Here is a 16,415-nt window from a genome sequence, read left to right on the forward strand (position 1 = left end):
AAAGCCTTGAGGTGGATTGAATGCACTATGCAGAATTCCCACAGATAGCTTGCTTCCCGGCACAGCAGGGAAGAACATGCCCCACCCTGCCTATTGATGTAAAAATGGCTGTTGTGTTGTCCATGAGAACCCATATGTCCTGGTTTGCAGTGTGAGGCAGGAACGCCTGGCAGGCTAAGATGACTGCCCTGAGCTCTCTGACGTTGATATGAAGAGAGCGCTCTTCTAGAGACCAGAGGCCTTAAGTCCCGAGGGGCCCTAAACGGGCTCCGCAGCCTAGTGCCGACGCGTCCGAAACTGGCGACGTTGAAGTTTGGGGCCGCGAAAAGGGTATTCCTGCATGAACCATGCAAGGATCCAGCCACCAATCCAGGGAAGAGAGGACTCAAAAAGGTATGGTGAGAATTGAGTCCAGATGGTGACTGGTAGGTGAGTACACCGTGGCCAGCCATCCCTGAAGAGGTCTGAGGTGCAGCCTTGCATGTTGCACAACGTAAGTGCATGATGCCATGTGGCCCAGAAGTCTCCAGCAGCTCTACACTGCTGTAACCAAGTGGGTCTTGAGGGAACTTATTGGGACCATGGTCGCCTGAAACTGGTCTCCCAGGAGGAAGACTCTGGCCTGAGTGGAGTTGAGTACCGCTTTGATGAACTCTGTTCTCTGCACTGGGACAAGGGTAGGATTTATTGTGTTTATTAGTAGACCTAAGGCCTGGAAAGTTGACTGGATGAGGAGGATGCTGGATTCCATCTGAGCCCTGGACTTTCCTTTGACTAGTCAGTCGTTGAGATATGGGTAGACATGCATTGCTCGTCTCCTCAGGCAGGCTGCCACCACTGCCATGCATTTGGGGGACAACTTCCTGGTGTAAGGGCTGGAGGAACCAACTAGGGGCCGTGCTCCTCTTGACCTGCTGCACACAGACAGGGAAGAATTAGTAGGGGAAGTAGAAGTCGGTGGCAGCCTGGGCAGCAGTGACCATGAGATGGTCGAGTTCAGGATCCTGACAAAATAAAGGAAGGAGAGCAGCAGAATATGGACCCTGGACTTCAGAAAAGCAGATTTTGACTCCCTCAGGGAACTGATGGGCAGGATCCCTTGGGAGGCTAACATGATGGGGAAATGAGTCCAGGAGAACTGGCTGTATTTTAAAGAAGACTTATTGGGCGCAGGAACAAACCATCCCGATGTGGAGAAAGAATAGCAAATATGGCAGGCGACCAGCTTGGCTTAACGAGAAATCTTTGCTGAGCTTAAACACAAAAAGGAAGCTTACAAGAAGTGGAAACTTAAGACAGATGACTAGGGAGGAGTATAAAAATATTGCTCGAGCATGCAGGGGTGTATAATCAGGAAAGCCAAAGCACAATCGGAGTTGCAGCTAGCAAGGGATGTGAAGGGTAATAAGAAGGGTTTCTACAAGTATGTTAGCAACAAGAAGGAGGTCCGGGAAAGTGTGGGACCATTACTGATTGGTGACAGATGATGTGGAAAAAGCTGAAGTTCTCAATGCTTTTTTTGCCTCTCTCTTCACAGACAAGGTCAGCTCCCAGACTGCTGCACTGGGCAGCACCATATGGGAAGGAGGTGAACAGCCAGGTTCTTGAAGCGGCGCAGGTCTAGAACAGGAACACCGGAAGCTCCCTAGAAGTGGGGGAGCCATTGGTGCTCAAATCATGGCCCTGCCCTTGCTCTGCCTCTTCCCCCAGAGGCCCCGTGCCCCCTGTTTGCTCCTCTCTGCCCCCTCCTCCCATTGCTCACCCTTAAGGTAGGGAAAATGGGAGTAGAACCCCTTTCCTCTCAAGTTTTGCAGAACCTCTTCCATGGCTCCCATCCGAAGGAGGGATTGGACTTATTGGACCAAGAGTCACTTGTAAGAAGGGTCCCTGAAGAGGAAAGGGGAGTAGAAACAAACTGGAGACTAGTGTATCCCACTTCCACTGTGCACAGCACTCAGCGGTTCAAGGTGATACAGACCCAGGCACTGATGAAGTTGGACAGACGGTCCGAAAACAGAGGAGCAACTGCATCTGATATAAGGGGGACTGGGACGGGGACCTTGAGCATCTCGTCAAAAGGAGAGCTTCAAGCTCCCGAGTGCCTGGGAGCAGCATGTGTCAGTCCCAAGGCAGAAGCTGGCAAAGGCAAAGTACTGGGCAGACTGCTGGGGCCTGTCATGATTCCTAGAAGCCCCTGGGGTATATAACTGTAGGGACTTCATGGTTGTCCTGGAATCCTTAAGCCCATGGAGCTTAGCACTGATCTTCTCTGAGAAAGACCAGAAGACTGTAACCAAGAGCGCCTGTGCATGGTTACCACGAAGGCCATGGATCTGGCCACAGAATCAGCCACATCAAGGGCCGCTATGGTTTTCCCTGCATCAACCAGCAAGGAGACGTCCTATCTGGTTTCTTGAGGGAGAAGATCTTTAAACTTGTGCATGACATCCCACATATTAAAACATAGCAACCCAGCAATGCCTGCTGGTTTGCCATCCTAAGTTGCAACCCTCCAGTAGAGTAGTCCAACTTTTTGGAGTCTTTTGCCTTAGACGTTGCCCCCAATTGCCCTTGGCAATCTCTTTTGTTAGTGGCCAATGCTACCAGGGATCCTGGAGGGGGATGCGAGTATAAGAATTTGTAACCTTGGGCTGGCACATAATACTTCTTCTCCATATGCTTTAACATAGGGTGAAGGGAAACAGGGGTCTTCCAAAGAACCTTAACTGGGTCCATGATAGCCTCACCGAGTGGCAGAGCCACCCTCGAGGGGCCCGCTGCTGTCAAAATGTCCAGCAGGCTATGAGAAGACTCCTTGACCACCTCTGCTTGGATGCCCATATTTGATGCCACCTGTTTTAACAAGTCCTGGAGAGCCTTGTGGTCATCTTGGGGAGGAGACATGCCAGCTGCCAATACCATCTCCTCTGGGGAAGAGGAAGCCAGCATCGACTGAGGGCCCTCCACCCCTCCTTCTGTATCGGCCGAGACCCATAGGCCCTCCTCTTGATGCTCGGTACCGGAGTCTAGATCAGGAGTCTCCCATCAAGGCACTGGTGGTGCTCTACTCTTGGAGGCCACCAAATAGGAGTGCCTTGAGAGAGGACCCTGGGCTGGCACCAGCCTCCAAGGATCAGAGGGCAAGCACTCGGTGATACGCTTGTGTTTGGTTTGGTGGGGGTAGGAGTGCCACGGGGAGTAGCGCAGGTGGCTGCAAACAGAGTATGACCCTACTTCTGACTCCGAAGACAGAGGCGACTAGGGAGGTGTGGACCCCATCAGTGCCGGAGATCAGTGCTGTGATAGTGAAGCCTGCGCTGAGGCTAGCATGGAGGGTTTTCCCCTGGATGGTACCACGGTCCTGATTCCAGGCAGTGGCTGGGAGAAGATGGTTCCCTGGCTGATGATACCAGCGGCACCAATTCCTGCACCGCCGGAGATACAGACAGCAGCAGCGAGAGCAGGTCCTGGGTGCTGCAAATGCCTCCGGAGTTGACAGCACTGTAAACATACTGGTAACAGGCTGCCTGCCTGAAGACAGTACCAAGGAGTTAGCAGGACCTGTGTAGGCTCCTGAGTTGCTGGTACCAGCTGTTGTGGGAAGAAGAAGAGTGGCCTGACACAGGTCTCACTTTATCCCTGTCCCCAGGCCTGGCTGACTTCAGCACCAGGAATCGACCCCTCTCGTGCAGTGGCCTCTTGTGCTTCTTCTTAGGCACCAGGGACGGGGAATGATGCCAAGACTCTCGCACAGTGAGAGGAGCACTCTGCACCAACGCCAAGGTACTCAGTGCCGAGTCTGAGCGACTCAGTTCTGAAGCAGGTCTCAGAGCTGCCTCCACAAGAAGGACTTTTAATCTCACCTCTCAGTCCTTTTTTGTGTGAGATTTGAAGCCCTTACAGATCTGGCAGCAGTCCTTCCTGTGAGTCTCTCCCAAGCACTTGAGACAATTCGAGTGCGGGTCACTCAGGGGCATTGACATGCCGCAGGAGGCACAGGCCCTGAAGCCTGGTGAATGAGGCATGCGCTGGCATCAGGGAACGGATGAACTTCACCAACTGAAGCAGAAAAGGTCCAACCCTAATAGACTAAAACTGACTAAACTATATACAATGATACACACTACAAAAAATACAGCAAAAACCACTGGGAAAGTTTGCTGAAGCAAAGAGAGCAGCTCCAGTGACCATCATGGGCAGTACGAAGGAACTGAGGGGGTGCAAGGTCGGGAGGGCCCTTTATACCAGCGCTCTAAGCACGTGGCACCTGAGGGTGCCATAGCCAACCTGACCGATACCACTGGAGGAAAATTTCCGGTAACTGTGCTCGGGGTGCGCACACACCTACACTGGAAAGGACATGTGCTAGCACTCAAAGAAGAAATGGGAGATGCTGGTATGGCAGGCATGGGCGAATGGAAGAGCATGGGGATGCAGAGACCCCTGGCATGGGAGGAAAATGGGCAGTCATGGCATGGGGGAGAAGGGGGAATGAAGGTGCACACAGAGTCCCTGGCATGGGAGGAAATGGGGGGCACACTGGGCCCTGACATGGGGAGGAAGGCAGAATAGGGGCACACACAGAGCTCCTGGTGGAAGGGATGGGAGACCTTGGCATGAGTGGGGAAGGGGGAAAATGGGATATGCAGAGTCCCCGGCATGTGGGGGCAGAGAATGGAGGACCCTGTGTGATGATATTGGGGCTCTGGCTATACAACTTATGAATTCTGGTTGCTACTGCAAAGTTATTATGAACTGTTACTATGGAAACTGCTGTACCATGAATGCCTGTTGGCTGTTTATCCCCCAAGTCTTACCAGCTTGAAAAGCATGTCTTCCTCAGACAAGGACAATGTGAAGGTACTTCATGTTAACAATGGTGCTTTGAATCGACAACAGAGATGCTGAGTAGCTTTGCTCAAGCTGGGAAATGTGAAGGAAGCGGGGGGGAGGAGGGGGAGTTTGAAGCAATGGAAAATTACCAAACACAGAAGAAAGAATGACAGGAGACCAGCCTCAGGATTAAATAAGGAGTCACACGGGGAACTGGAAAGAGGGCCACCCCGGAACAGGAAACTTTGGAAAGAAGAGAGGAAGATCGCAGAAGCTGGGGAGGAAGTGTGCATGCGGGAGAAACAACCCAGCATATAGGGGTCTGCATGAGGCAAGGGGCTACTGCCCTGAGCCCATATAGCCCCCCAAGGACTGCTAAGGGAACGGTGAGCTAGCAATCACCACTGTGGTTAGGACATTCATTGTTTTCTAAATAATGATATAAAGCACAAGAAAATACAGATCAAGTAAAAGAGCAATCGTGTTGGACTCTGGGCAAAGTGTCTCCCCTTGTTAAATGCTTTACAGTTCCACACTTCTCCAGAGAGAAATAAACCATGAACCAGAAGGCTCACAAATTTTAGTGGGATATTGGCACATGGTGTGTTTAAGCAACTGGGGTATTTTGGAGGTTAGAGGTGGTCCTGAGGAGTAAAGAGCTCCATGTCCAGGAAGGGGTAGCAGACAGAGTTAGGGCCCAGGAAATGTAACAGAGAGACTAAGGAAGGAAACTGAGCTGCAGCCTGCTGAGACCCAGGGAAGCTTAACCCACCCAGGGATCCAAGACTTTGACTCCCTTCACAGCAGTCTTATGGGAAGCCAACCGGATCTGTGACACACTAAGATGGAGGGGAGGGAGCAGTGGGGTGGGTCACAGAACCTATGGTGGAGGGGAGGTTGGGCATGCTGGTATAGAGAGAAAGTGAGAATGAGGAGGCTCACAGAGCCCTGAGCATGGGGAGCCACACAAAGCCCCGAGCATGCGGGAGGGGGCAACTGCAGATACACAGAGCCCTGACATTGGGTGGGGAGTCATTGAAAAAGAAGGAAATGGGTGGGTGGTATACAGAGAGGTTGTTGGGAGAATGAAGGGATAGAATAAGCCCCTGGTGTTTGCCATGAGTTCAGCCTATACAATCATGAAGTCTGAGACCCCTGAGTTACAAACAACACCCAAGATCACTGCACCTGTATCTTTGTGGGTAGCCACTCTCACTGTTTCTCCCGTACAGGCAGTCAGTTTATGTGGGTGTCTCACACTTTTAAAATAGGAAAATATGATTGCAAAAAACCCCACAAAAATTAGCAGGGACTTGGGAGGGGTGTAAAACTGGAACAAATTTTCACAATTTTTTTTTAAATGGACAGTGTCAATTTGGAACAAATTGATAAATTAACAGTAATAAGTCACCAGGATCAGGTGGTACTCACCCAAGAGCTCTGAAATAACTCAAATATGAAATTGCAGAAATACTAACTGTGGTATGTAACCTCTCTCTTAAATCAGCTTCTGGACCAGATGACTAAAGGATAGCTAATGTGATGCCAAATTTTAAAAAGGCTCCAGAGAGGATCCTGGCAATTACTGGTTAGCAAGCCTAATTTCAGTACCAGGCAAATTGGTTGAAACTATAGTAAAGAACAGAATTATCAGACATATACATTAACATGATTTGTGGGGAAGAGCCTACATGGCTTTTATAAAGGAAAATCATTCCTCACCAATGTATTGACTTGGGACCGAATGGCTAGGCAGCAGTTCTGCGGAAAAGGACCTAGGGGTGACAGTGGACGAGAAGCTGGATATGAGTCAGCAGTGTGCCCTTGTTGCCAAGAAGGCCAATGGCATTTTGGGATGTATAAGTAGGGGCATAGCGAGCAGATTGAGGGACGTGATCATTTCCCTCTATTTGACATTGGTGAGGCCTCATCTGGAGTACTGTGTCCAGTTTTGGGCCCCACACTACAAGAAGGATGTGGATAAACTGGAGAGAGTCCAGCGAAGGGCAACAAAAATGATTAGGGGTCTGGAACACATGACTTATGAGGAGAGGCTGAGGGATTGTTTAGTCTGTAGAAGAGAAGAATGAGGGGGGATTTGATAGCTGCTTTCAACTACCTGAGAGGTGGTTCCAGAGAGGATGGTTCTAGACTATTCTCAGTGGTAGATGAGGACAGGACAAGGAGTAATGGTCTCAAGTTGCAGTGGGGGAGGTTTAGGTTGGATATTAGGAAAAACTTTTTCACTAGGAGGGTGGTGAAACACTGGAATGCGTTACCTAGGGAGGTGGTAGAATCTCCTTCCTTAGAAGTTTTTAAGGTCAGGCTTGACAAAGCCCTGGCTGGGATGATTTAATTGGGGATTGGTCCTGCTTTGAGCAGGGGGTTGGACTAGATGACCTCCTGAGGTCCCTTCCAACCCTGATATTCTATTAGAATTCTTTGAGGGAGGCAACGAACATGGACAAGGGTGATCCAGTGGATACAGTGTACTTGGACTTTCAGAAAGCTTTTCACAAGATCCCTCACCAAAGGCTCTTAAAGAAAGTACTCAGTTATGGGATAAGAGAGAAGGACCTCTCATAGTTAAAAACACAGGAAACAGAGGGTAAGAATAAAAGGTCAGTTTTCAGAATGGAGAGAGGTAAATAGTGGTGTCCCCCCGGGGTCTGTACTGGGAACAGTGCTGTTCAACATATTCAAAAATTACCTGGAAAAAAGGGGTAAAAAGTGAGGTGGCAAAGTTTGAAAATGATACAAAATTACTCAACGTAGTTAAGTCCAAACCAGATTGTGAAGAGTTACAAAGGGATTTCACAAAACTGGGTGACTGGGCAACGGCAGATGAAATTCAGTGTTGATAAATGCAAAGTAATGCACATTGGAAAACAAGACCCAAACTATATATACAAAATGATAGGGTCTAAATTAACTGATACCAGTCAAGAAAGTCATTGTGGCTAGTTCTCAGAAAACATTCGCTCAATGTGCAGCAGCAGTCAAAAAAGCGAACAGAATGTTGGGAACCATTAGGAAAGGGATAGATAATAAGACAATAAATATCATAATGCCACTATATACATCCATGGTATGCCCACACCTTTCTGGTTGCCCATCTCAAAAAAATTATACTAGAAATGGAAAAGGTACAGAGAAGGGCAAGAAAAATTATTACAGGTTTGGAACAGCTTCCATATGAGGAGAGATTAAAAACACTGGGACTGTTCATCTTGGAAAAGAGACAACTAAGGGCGGGGGGATAAAATAGAGGTCTATAAAATCATGACTGGTGTGGAGAAAAAGTGTTATTTACCCCTTCATATAACACAAGAAAAAGGGGTCACCCAATGAAAGTACCAGGCAGCAGGTTTAAAGCAAACAAAAGGAAGTATTTCTTCACACACTGCACCGTCAACCTGTGGAACTCTTTGTTAGAGGATGTTGTGAAGGCCAAGACTATAACAGGGTTCAAAAAAGAACTAGATAAGTTCTTGGAGGATAGGTTCATCAATGGCTATTAACCAGGATGGGCAGAGATGCAAAACCATGCTCTGCAGTGTCCCTAGCCTCTGTGTGCCAGAATCTGGTAAAGTGGGTCAGGGGATGGATCACTTGATGACTACCTGTTCTGTTCATTCCCTCTGAAGCACCTGGCACCAGCCACTATTGCAAGACAGGAGACTGGGCTAGATGGACCATTGGTCTGATCCAGTATGGCTGTTCTTATGTGCCCATATAAAAACTACTGCCTCCACAAGACCTATCAACACTTAGCTTAAACTCCAGCCCCCTCCACCACCCCATAGGATCAGTACTTGAAAAAACAAACTGAGACACTCAAGACATTGCTGCAAAAAGCAAAAGCATATTCTTGTTGTAGTGCTCATCCTCTCCCTGTTCCCAGTTTATCACCTCCCGCACATTACAGTGTAAACTGTGGGAGAGAGACATTGTCTTATCTATCTGCAACATCCCAGCAGGTTTACAGAGCTGGAAAAGAAACTGAAGGAATCACTCATTCTCTTGTCTCTCTTCTTCACCCCACACTCAACTTCTTATTCAGTCACCCCGGCCCCAGTTCCTCCTCTTCACTCTGAAGAGTCGCCCACTTTCTTGGGGAATTCCTTACCCTGAACTGGGAGCTGACGGTCGGCCTGCGCCTCTGGGTTCCCATCTTCAGAGTTTCCTCACTGCTCCGGCTGGAGACTCTTTCAAAGAGGTCATAGATGAAGTCCAGCCTGGCGGTGAGGAGGAGGGTCAGACAGAAAACACAGGACATCAGATTCTAGGGTCAGCTACGAAAGAATCAGAGCTTGGGTGCTCATTTACCACCCGACCCATGTGCCAGGCATCCTATTTATACCTTCCCAAAACACCACTACACAACAATGCGGCTGCAGCACAGGGCTCAGCAGGGCATCCCCTCCATCTAGATGCACAGACCCCTAAACTGCTGCAACACTGACAGCAGCCCACACTCCAGATGCAGAGCTGCATTTCCTGTCTCTTACTACCTCGAAGCATGATGTTACACAGACAGCGTTCCGCATTCTGTCTTAAGCAGCACATCTCCTCCTTCTTGCTACACAGACCCCCAAGGAGGAACTGCACAAACAGCAGTCCATGTTCCAGCCAGATTGCTGCATCCCTTCTCTCACGGCACAGCCACACGGTATTCCAGTCACACGTCATGTAATTGCCTTCACAGATACCCACTCTTGGAGATGAACCATTGAAAGCATGTTACCCGAGAAGGCTCTGAGCCTTGAAACATATGCAGTCTGTTCCCAATCTTTCTGCTGATTTTCCTTTTCTCATGCAGAGGCATTCATTGGCTCTGGTATCTCCAAGTTATTATTTTTGTTATTTCTAGCAGTTTTTACTTTTCCATCTGGCTGAAAGTTTCTTAGTTTGTCTATAACATGGACAAGGGTGATCCACTGGACTTTCAGAAAGTCTTTGACAAGATCCCTCACCAAAAGCTCTTAATCAAAGTAAGCAGTCATATGATAACAAGGAAGGTCCTCTCATGGACCAGTAACTGGTTCAAAGGACGGGGGAAAGGGTAGGAATAAACGGCCAGTTTTCAGAATGAAGAGAGGTAAATAGTGGTGTCCCCCAGGGATCTGTCCTGGGACCAGTGCTATTCAACATATTCAAAAATTATCTGGAAAAAGGGGTAAAAAGTGAGGTGGCAAATTGGCAGATGATACAAAATTACTCAAGATAGTTAAGCCCAAAGCAGACTGTGAAGCGCTACAAAGGGATCTCACAATACTGGGTGACTAGGCAACAAAATGACAGATGAAATTCAATATTGATGATTGCAAAGTGATGCACATTAGAAAACATAAACCAAATTATAAATACAAAATGATGGGGTCTAAATTAGCTGTTACCACTCAAGAAAGAGATCTTGGAGTCATTGTGGATAGTTCTCTGAAAACATCCACTCAATGTGTAGCCGCAGTCAAAAAATGCTAACAGAAAGTTAGGAACCATTAGGAAAGGGATAGATAATAAAACAATAAATATCATAATGCTCTATATAAATCCAGGATATGTCCACACCTTGAATACTGTGTGCAGTTCAGCCTCTCCTCCAGAACCTCCTACAGCTGCCTTCTGTGACTTCTTTCTCTCAGATTGTCCCTGATCATAGATAGCCCCAGGTGCTGCCCCACCCTCTTAACTGGCCAAACAGGGAGCACCAGTGCTGGCACAGGGGACCTGGACCTGCTTCATTTAAAGGGGTCAGCCACCCTGTGACATCCCTAAAATATCATCATATATCCCAGCCCACCTTCTAGCAAAGGAGTGAGATCCTGTAGCTGCTGATAGTCCATGTGTCTGAGACCCTGCACTAGGGCCCTTACCCCTACATGATTTCTTAGCAAGAGCTCCCTGTATCCAAAGGCCCTCAGAAGGAACATCAGATGGCAATGAGGTGACCTCTGAAGGTCCTAGGAACTTAGGACTGAGGCCTCCTGTGTCCTCAAGTCCAGTCCCCCTCCATTGCAGGCCCTCAGTTTGGAGCTCTCCGATCCAGATTCCCAAGCCCAAGAACCTCAAGAAAAAACAGGCAGAGGGAAGAGGACAGAAAAATTCTGAGTATAGCTCTTTATGCCTTGCTAGAAGCTTAAAGGGGCTGTAAAGATTTAGAACAGCACCCTGGAGGATTCCCCCAGCACAGTGATGGCACAGGACCAGCATGGCTAGCCCAACACCCTCTGCCCCATACAGCCCCCAGCATGGGGGAGTGCCATGGGATTGGTCAGGGACACAATGGGAAAAGAATCATAGAATATCAAGGTTGGAAGGGACCTCAGGAGGTCATCTAGTCCAACCCCCTGCTCAAAGCAGGATCAATCCCCAACTAAATCATCCCAGCCAGGGCTTTGTCAAGCCTGACCTTAAAAACCTCTAAGGAAGGAGATTCCATCACCTCCCTAGGTAACCCATTCCAGTGTTTCACCACGCTCCTAGTAAAATAGTGTTTCCTAATATCCAACCTAAATCTCCCCCACTGCAACTTGAGACCATTACTCCTTGTTCTGTCATCTGCTACCACTGAGAACAGTCTAGAGCCATCCTCTTTGGAACCCCCTTTCAGGTAGTTGAAAGCAGCTATCAAATCCCCCCTCATTCTTCTCTTCTGCAGACTAAATAATCCCAGTTCCCTCAGCCTCTCCTCATAAATCATGTGCTCCAGCCCACTAATCATTTTTGTTGCCCTCCGCTGGACTCTTTCCAATTTTTCCACATCCTTCTTGTAGTGTGGGGCCCAAAACTGGACACAGTACTCCAGATGAGGCCTCACCAATGTCAAATAGAGGAAAATGATCACGTCCCTCAATCTGCTCGCTATGCCCCTACTTATACATCCCAAAATGCCATTGGGCCTTCTTGGCAACAAGGGCACATTGTTGACTCATATACAGCTTCTCGTCCACTGTAACCCCTAGGTCCTTTTCTGCAGAACTGCTGCTGAGCCACTCGGTCCCTAGTCTGTAGCGGTGCATGGGATTCTTCCATCCTAAGTGCAGGACTCTGTACTTGTCCTTGTTGAACCTTGTCAGATTTCTTTTGGCCCAATCCTCTAATTTGTCTAGATCCCTCTGTAGCCTACCTATCTCTCCTCCTAGTTTAGTGTCATCTGCAAACTTGCTGAGGGTGTAGTACATGCCATCCTTCAGATCATTAATGAAGATATTGAACAAAACCGGCCCCAGGTCTGACCCTTGTGGCACTCTGCTTGATACCGGCTGCCAACTAGACATGGAGCCATTGATCACTTCCTGCTGAGCCCGACGATCTAGCCAGCTTTCTATCCACCTTATAGTCCATTCATCCAGCCCATACTTCTTTATCTTGCTGGCAAGAATACTGTGGGAGACAGTATCAAAAGCTTTGCTAAAGTCACGGAATAAACACATCCACTGCTTTCCCCTCATCCACAGAGCCAGTTATCTCATCATAGAAGGCAATTAGACTAGTCAGGCATGACTAGCCCTTGGTGAATCCATTCTGACTGGTTCCTGATCACTTTCCTCTCCTCTAAGTGCTTCAGAATTGATTCCTTAAGGACCTGCTCCATGATTTTGGAGGCCACAGCAGTTTGCATTTTTGGTATTGTAGGGTGCAGAGTATCCCATTGGCATCAGTAGGGAAGCTGCCATAAGCTAGAGCAGACCTTGAGACTGCTCTAACTTATGCTGGGGGCTGTGCTGTCCACTGGAGCAGCAAATGTGGCATAAAGAATCTGAAAGCCCCAGATGCAAACAGCAAATCAATGTTGCATAGATTTCGCCACTACAGCACCTGTAAAATTGTCCTGTCGGCTTCTCCTCCCCCTCTCAGGCTACTCGTTCAGCATCTCCTTTGGTGCCCCTTCTTCCTCCCCACTCTCCGCAGCGTGAGGGTGAGGATGGTATGTACATGCATGGCTATGCCTGTTAAGTACTGCAGTTCCCTGAGTCAAAGGATCCCTTGGGAGTTCCAAAGTGTCACCTTTCTGGCACAGAAAATCTTCATGGAAGAAAACAAGCAAAGTCCATCCCATAACAAAGGCAATGCTGATACTCAATATATGTTTCTTTGTATCAATTTCTTTGCAGTAAAACTGACTTCTTCTCCAGCCCCCACTCCTGCTGCCAATATACAGAGAGATAGGAACTTGGTCAATCATATAAAGTAACTCTTCCTCTCCATGACCCTGCTACCATGTGAATGCTGCTCAATTTAGTCCCACAGAGTCCTCTTCATCCCAGCATCCCTTCTCCCCTGCTGAGCATTAAGGGCTGCTTACCTGCTATCCTTCAGCATATTTAAAATGTCATCCCGAAAGGTGTCTCTGTTCTTCTCCAGAAACCCTCTCACATCATACAATACCTGTGACACAGACAATACACGCTGACTAGTACATAACAATGCAAGCAATTCAAGCCACAGTGACACCCCCTCCCCCACACATGCCAACATACAGGGCCACCCTGCACGCAGCCCCACTGTGTGCCAATGACAGGACAACAGAGCAGGAAACTCCGACATGCCCATGCACTACAGGCACGTGCCTAGAGCCCTGGCTCCTGGAGTCTCTCCATGAGGTCGCAATCCAGGCTTTCATGTACAAAAAAGTTGTTTCTAGCACTCAAAGTTCCAAAGAAAACCTTCAAAACGTAGAATGTCTACACTACAGAGCCTAGGCTGACATAGCTATGCTGGCATAGACCCCTAGTGTAGACGCGGCATACGCTGACAGAAGGAGTCTACCTGCCAGCGTAGAACATCTCCTCCCTGGCCAACCTTAGCTATGTCACTGGAAGCACGCCTTTGCTGAGAGAGCTGTGTCTACACCGATGGTTTTGTCAACAGAGCATACTCTTATCTTTCTCCATTCACGCACACAGATCGAGGACTGCTGACCCCGACTCCTCACAATACACACACAGCTGCCAATCACACCACACACACACACACAGTGGCCAACCCCTTCTGCCCCCCTCACATACAGCAGCCTATGCATAGGGCACTGAATCCCTTCCACACATGCAGAGAGGGAAGGTAATATCCTTCCCATATGGGAACGAACACACACGCACAGAGCACCTGTGCACACCAAGGCAGAGCAGACAGATCCCTCACATATCAGATCGCAGCGCACTTTAACTTACAAACGAATTAATGAGGCCTCATTGTTATGGCCACAAAAAGGGTCCCCTAGCATTGCTGGACCACTGGGGGAGGGCACTCTTACCCACATCTCTCCAGGGGCCTGCCAAGAAGGCTGCAGTTGTAAGAGAAAGAAATGTCTTAGGAAGACGGAGGATAGTTCTGCTGTCACATCACCACACACAGCACTCAACTCAGCATCAAACAACAAAGGCCAACTAATTCAGAAGGCAGAAGTAGAGGCCTGTGTAATGTACAGTGGCAGAGTGACAGAGGAAGACTTAATCACTGAAGAAATAAGTAGCAAGGTACTAGGACAGTGGTTGTCAACCAGGGCTCCGGGGCCTCCGGGGGGGCCGTGAGCAGGTTTCAAGGAGTCCGCCAAGCAAGGCTGGCATTAGACTCGCTGGGGCCCAGGGCAGAAAGCCAAAGCCCCACTGCATGGGGCTGAAGCCCGGGGCCCTGAGCCCCGCCACCTGGGGAGGAAGCCGAAGCCTGAGCAATGTAGCTTTGTGGGGGGCCCTGTGGCGTGGGGCCATGGACAATTGCCCTACGTGGTACCCCCTAATGCCAGCCCTGGTTTTTAGATGCAGAAAAGCAGCTGTTGTGACACAGGGGGGCCGTGGGGTTTTTATAGCATGTTGGTGAGAGAGGGGGCCCTCAGAAAGAAAAAGGTTGAGACCCCCTGCACTAGGGCACAAAGATACTTTCCCCATTTTAAAATATTCTGGTAAATTTATTTTTCAAATAGCTGTAGCACCACAGTGACTGGGATAGACTGTGAAAATATGGTCCTGAGTGTTCGGATTTCATCAAGTCATGCCGTACAGAAAATGGGATTTGAAGCATGTATAGAACATTTGTAACTATGGACCGAATTTTCAGAAGATCTCAGCCACTTATCATCCACTTGATACCAGTGGCTTAGATCCTTCTACCTGCTGACTCCTTCCTCTTGGGCATGTTTCAAAATACAGCATGCACACCTACCTCTCCAGCATAATGCCTGATCCCAAACTGGTGATCTGTCACCCGTGGCTTCACATAGTAATGGTTACTCTGAAATAAAGAAGAAAAAGGTTTCTGGTTATCTGCCATAAGAACAAACAGGCTCATGCAACAGCTCTGTCTCCGCTATGATCCAAGGAACAGTTTTGGCGCCTAAACTGGGGTGGGTGGGGACCTTGATTGCCCCATAGCCTGACCCCAGAGGCTGCACAGTAACCTATATCTACCTTGCAAATATATATTCCAATACCATAAAAAGGCCCAATCTTCCCAGGCTCTATGAACAAAGGATTGCAGAATTGGACCCAAAACCTGCATATGTTACATATAAGGCTAGGACATGGCTGGCATGATACTAATACTTACACAGATTTGGCATTGACCAAAACTTTCGGCGCAGGATATAAAAACAAGGGAGTTTGTTTAGCATAGCAGTTCTGCACCTTTTTAGAAGAATTAATTATACTTCTCCTGTCTCCCTTTGTTTTATGTTCTTCTTTACATCTGCCTTTTCTTTCTTTCACTGGGTATCTTCTAGTCCATGTTGTTCAGCCTGTTTGCCCTTGCTGTCTCCTATTGATTTTAGTACACCCAGATTTCTCTACCACCCTCTTGCCTCCATGTCAAGAATCTTTTCTTGATTCCTTTTGCCTCCCCTTTCACTTTTGTTTTGTCCCTGTTTATTAATGTCTCTCTCCTTCCCTCCCAATCCACTTCCTTTCCTGGACTTCCCTCATTCCCTCTCAGAATAATATCCAAAGTCTTTTGTCAACATTCACCTCTCCGCTCTCCTGCAAAGCCCACGTTTTTCATCGTCCCACAACACATTCCCCACTGTCTTCCTAAGTCTCTTGCTTCTTTCTCATCCTAATCTCTCCAAAAGGTTACCTACTTTTTGGTAACTTGAGTTCTTTGAGATGTTTTGTTCCCCATGGGTGCTCCACCACAGGATATGAGTGGACCCATGCATTCTCAACTGGAGATTTGAATCAGCTGTGCCCGCAGATCTGTGCCTGCACCCTACACAACCTTGTGCTCCAGAATGAGGGTATATAGGGAGGAGCAGATCTGCTGTTGGTCCAGTTTCTTCTCAACTACTGAGCCAAAAGACTCTGCAGCAGAGAGGAAGGAGGGCAGGAGGCGGAGCACACATAGGGACAAAAACTTCTCAAAGAACTCAAGTTACGAAGAGGTCAAGTATATGTCCCTATGGGTGTTCCACAATAGGTGACTCTCAAGCAGTGACTCAACGAGGAGGCGGTGCTGAGGAGGCAGATCAAGATGGTTTGGAAGACAGCATCATCAATATTGTGTCCATCTTGGACATGGATAGGATAGCACAATCTTTTAAGAACTTGTCAGCTGAGGACCAGGTTGTGACCCTGCAAATTTCTACAATGAAG

General features: G+C 48.3%; 1 protein-coding gene across 2 annotated transcripts in view; it reads right to left on the reverse strand.

Moving 5' to 3' along the window:
- Positions 1 to 16,415, reverse strand: part of LOC125644827 (unconventional myosin-X) — a 305,444-nt gene that overhangs the window by 123,031 nt on the left and 165,998 nt on the right. For both annotated transcript variants that reach the window (XM_075117658.1, XM_075117657.1), the window contains 3 exons: positions 14,995 to 15,063; positions 13,142 to 13,224; positions 8,963 to 9,071 (listed from right to left, as the gene is read on the reverse strand). In XM_075117658.1, coding sequence (XP_074973759.1) covers positions 8,963 to 9,071; positions 13,142 to 13,224; positions 14,995 to 15,063 — 261 coding nt within the window. The remainder of the gene's footprint in view (positions 1 to 8,962; positions 9,072 to 13,141; positions 13,225 to 14,994; positions 15,064 to 16,415) is intronic.

The sequence above is a fragment of the Caretta caretta genome, chromosome 11 (genome assembly GCF_965140235.1).
Source record: "Caretta caretta isolate rCarCar2 chromosome 11, rCarCar1.hap1, whole genome shotgun sequence".
In the NCBI taxonomy this organism is placed as follows: Eukaryota; Metazoa; Chordata; order Testudines; family Cheloniidae; genus Caretta; species Caretta caretta.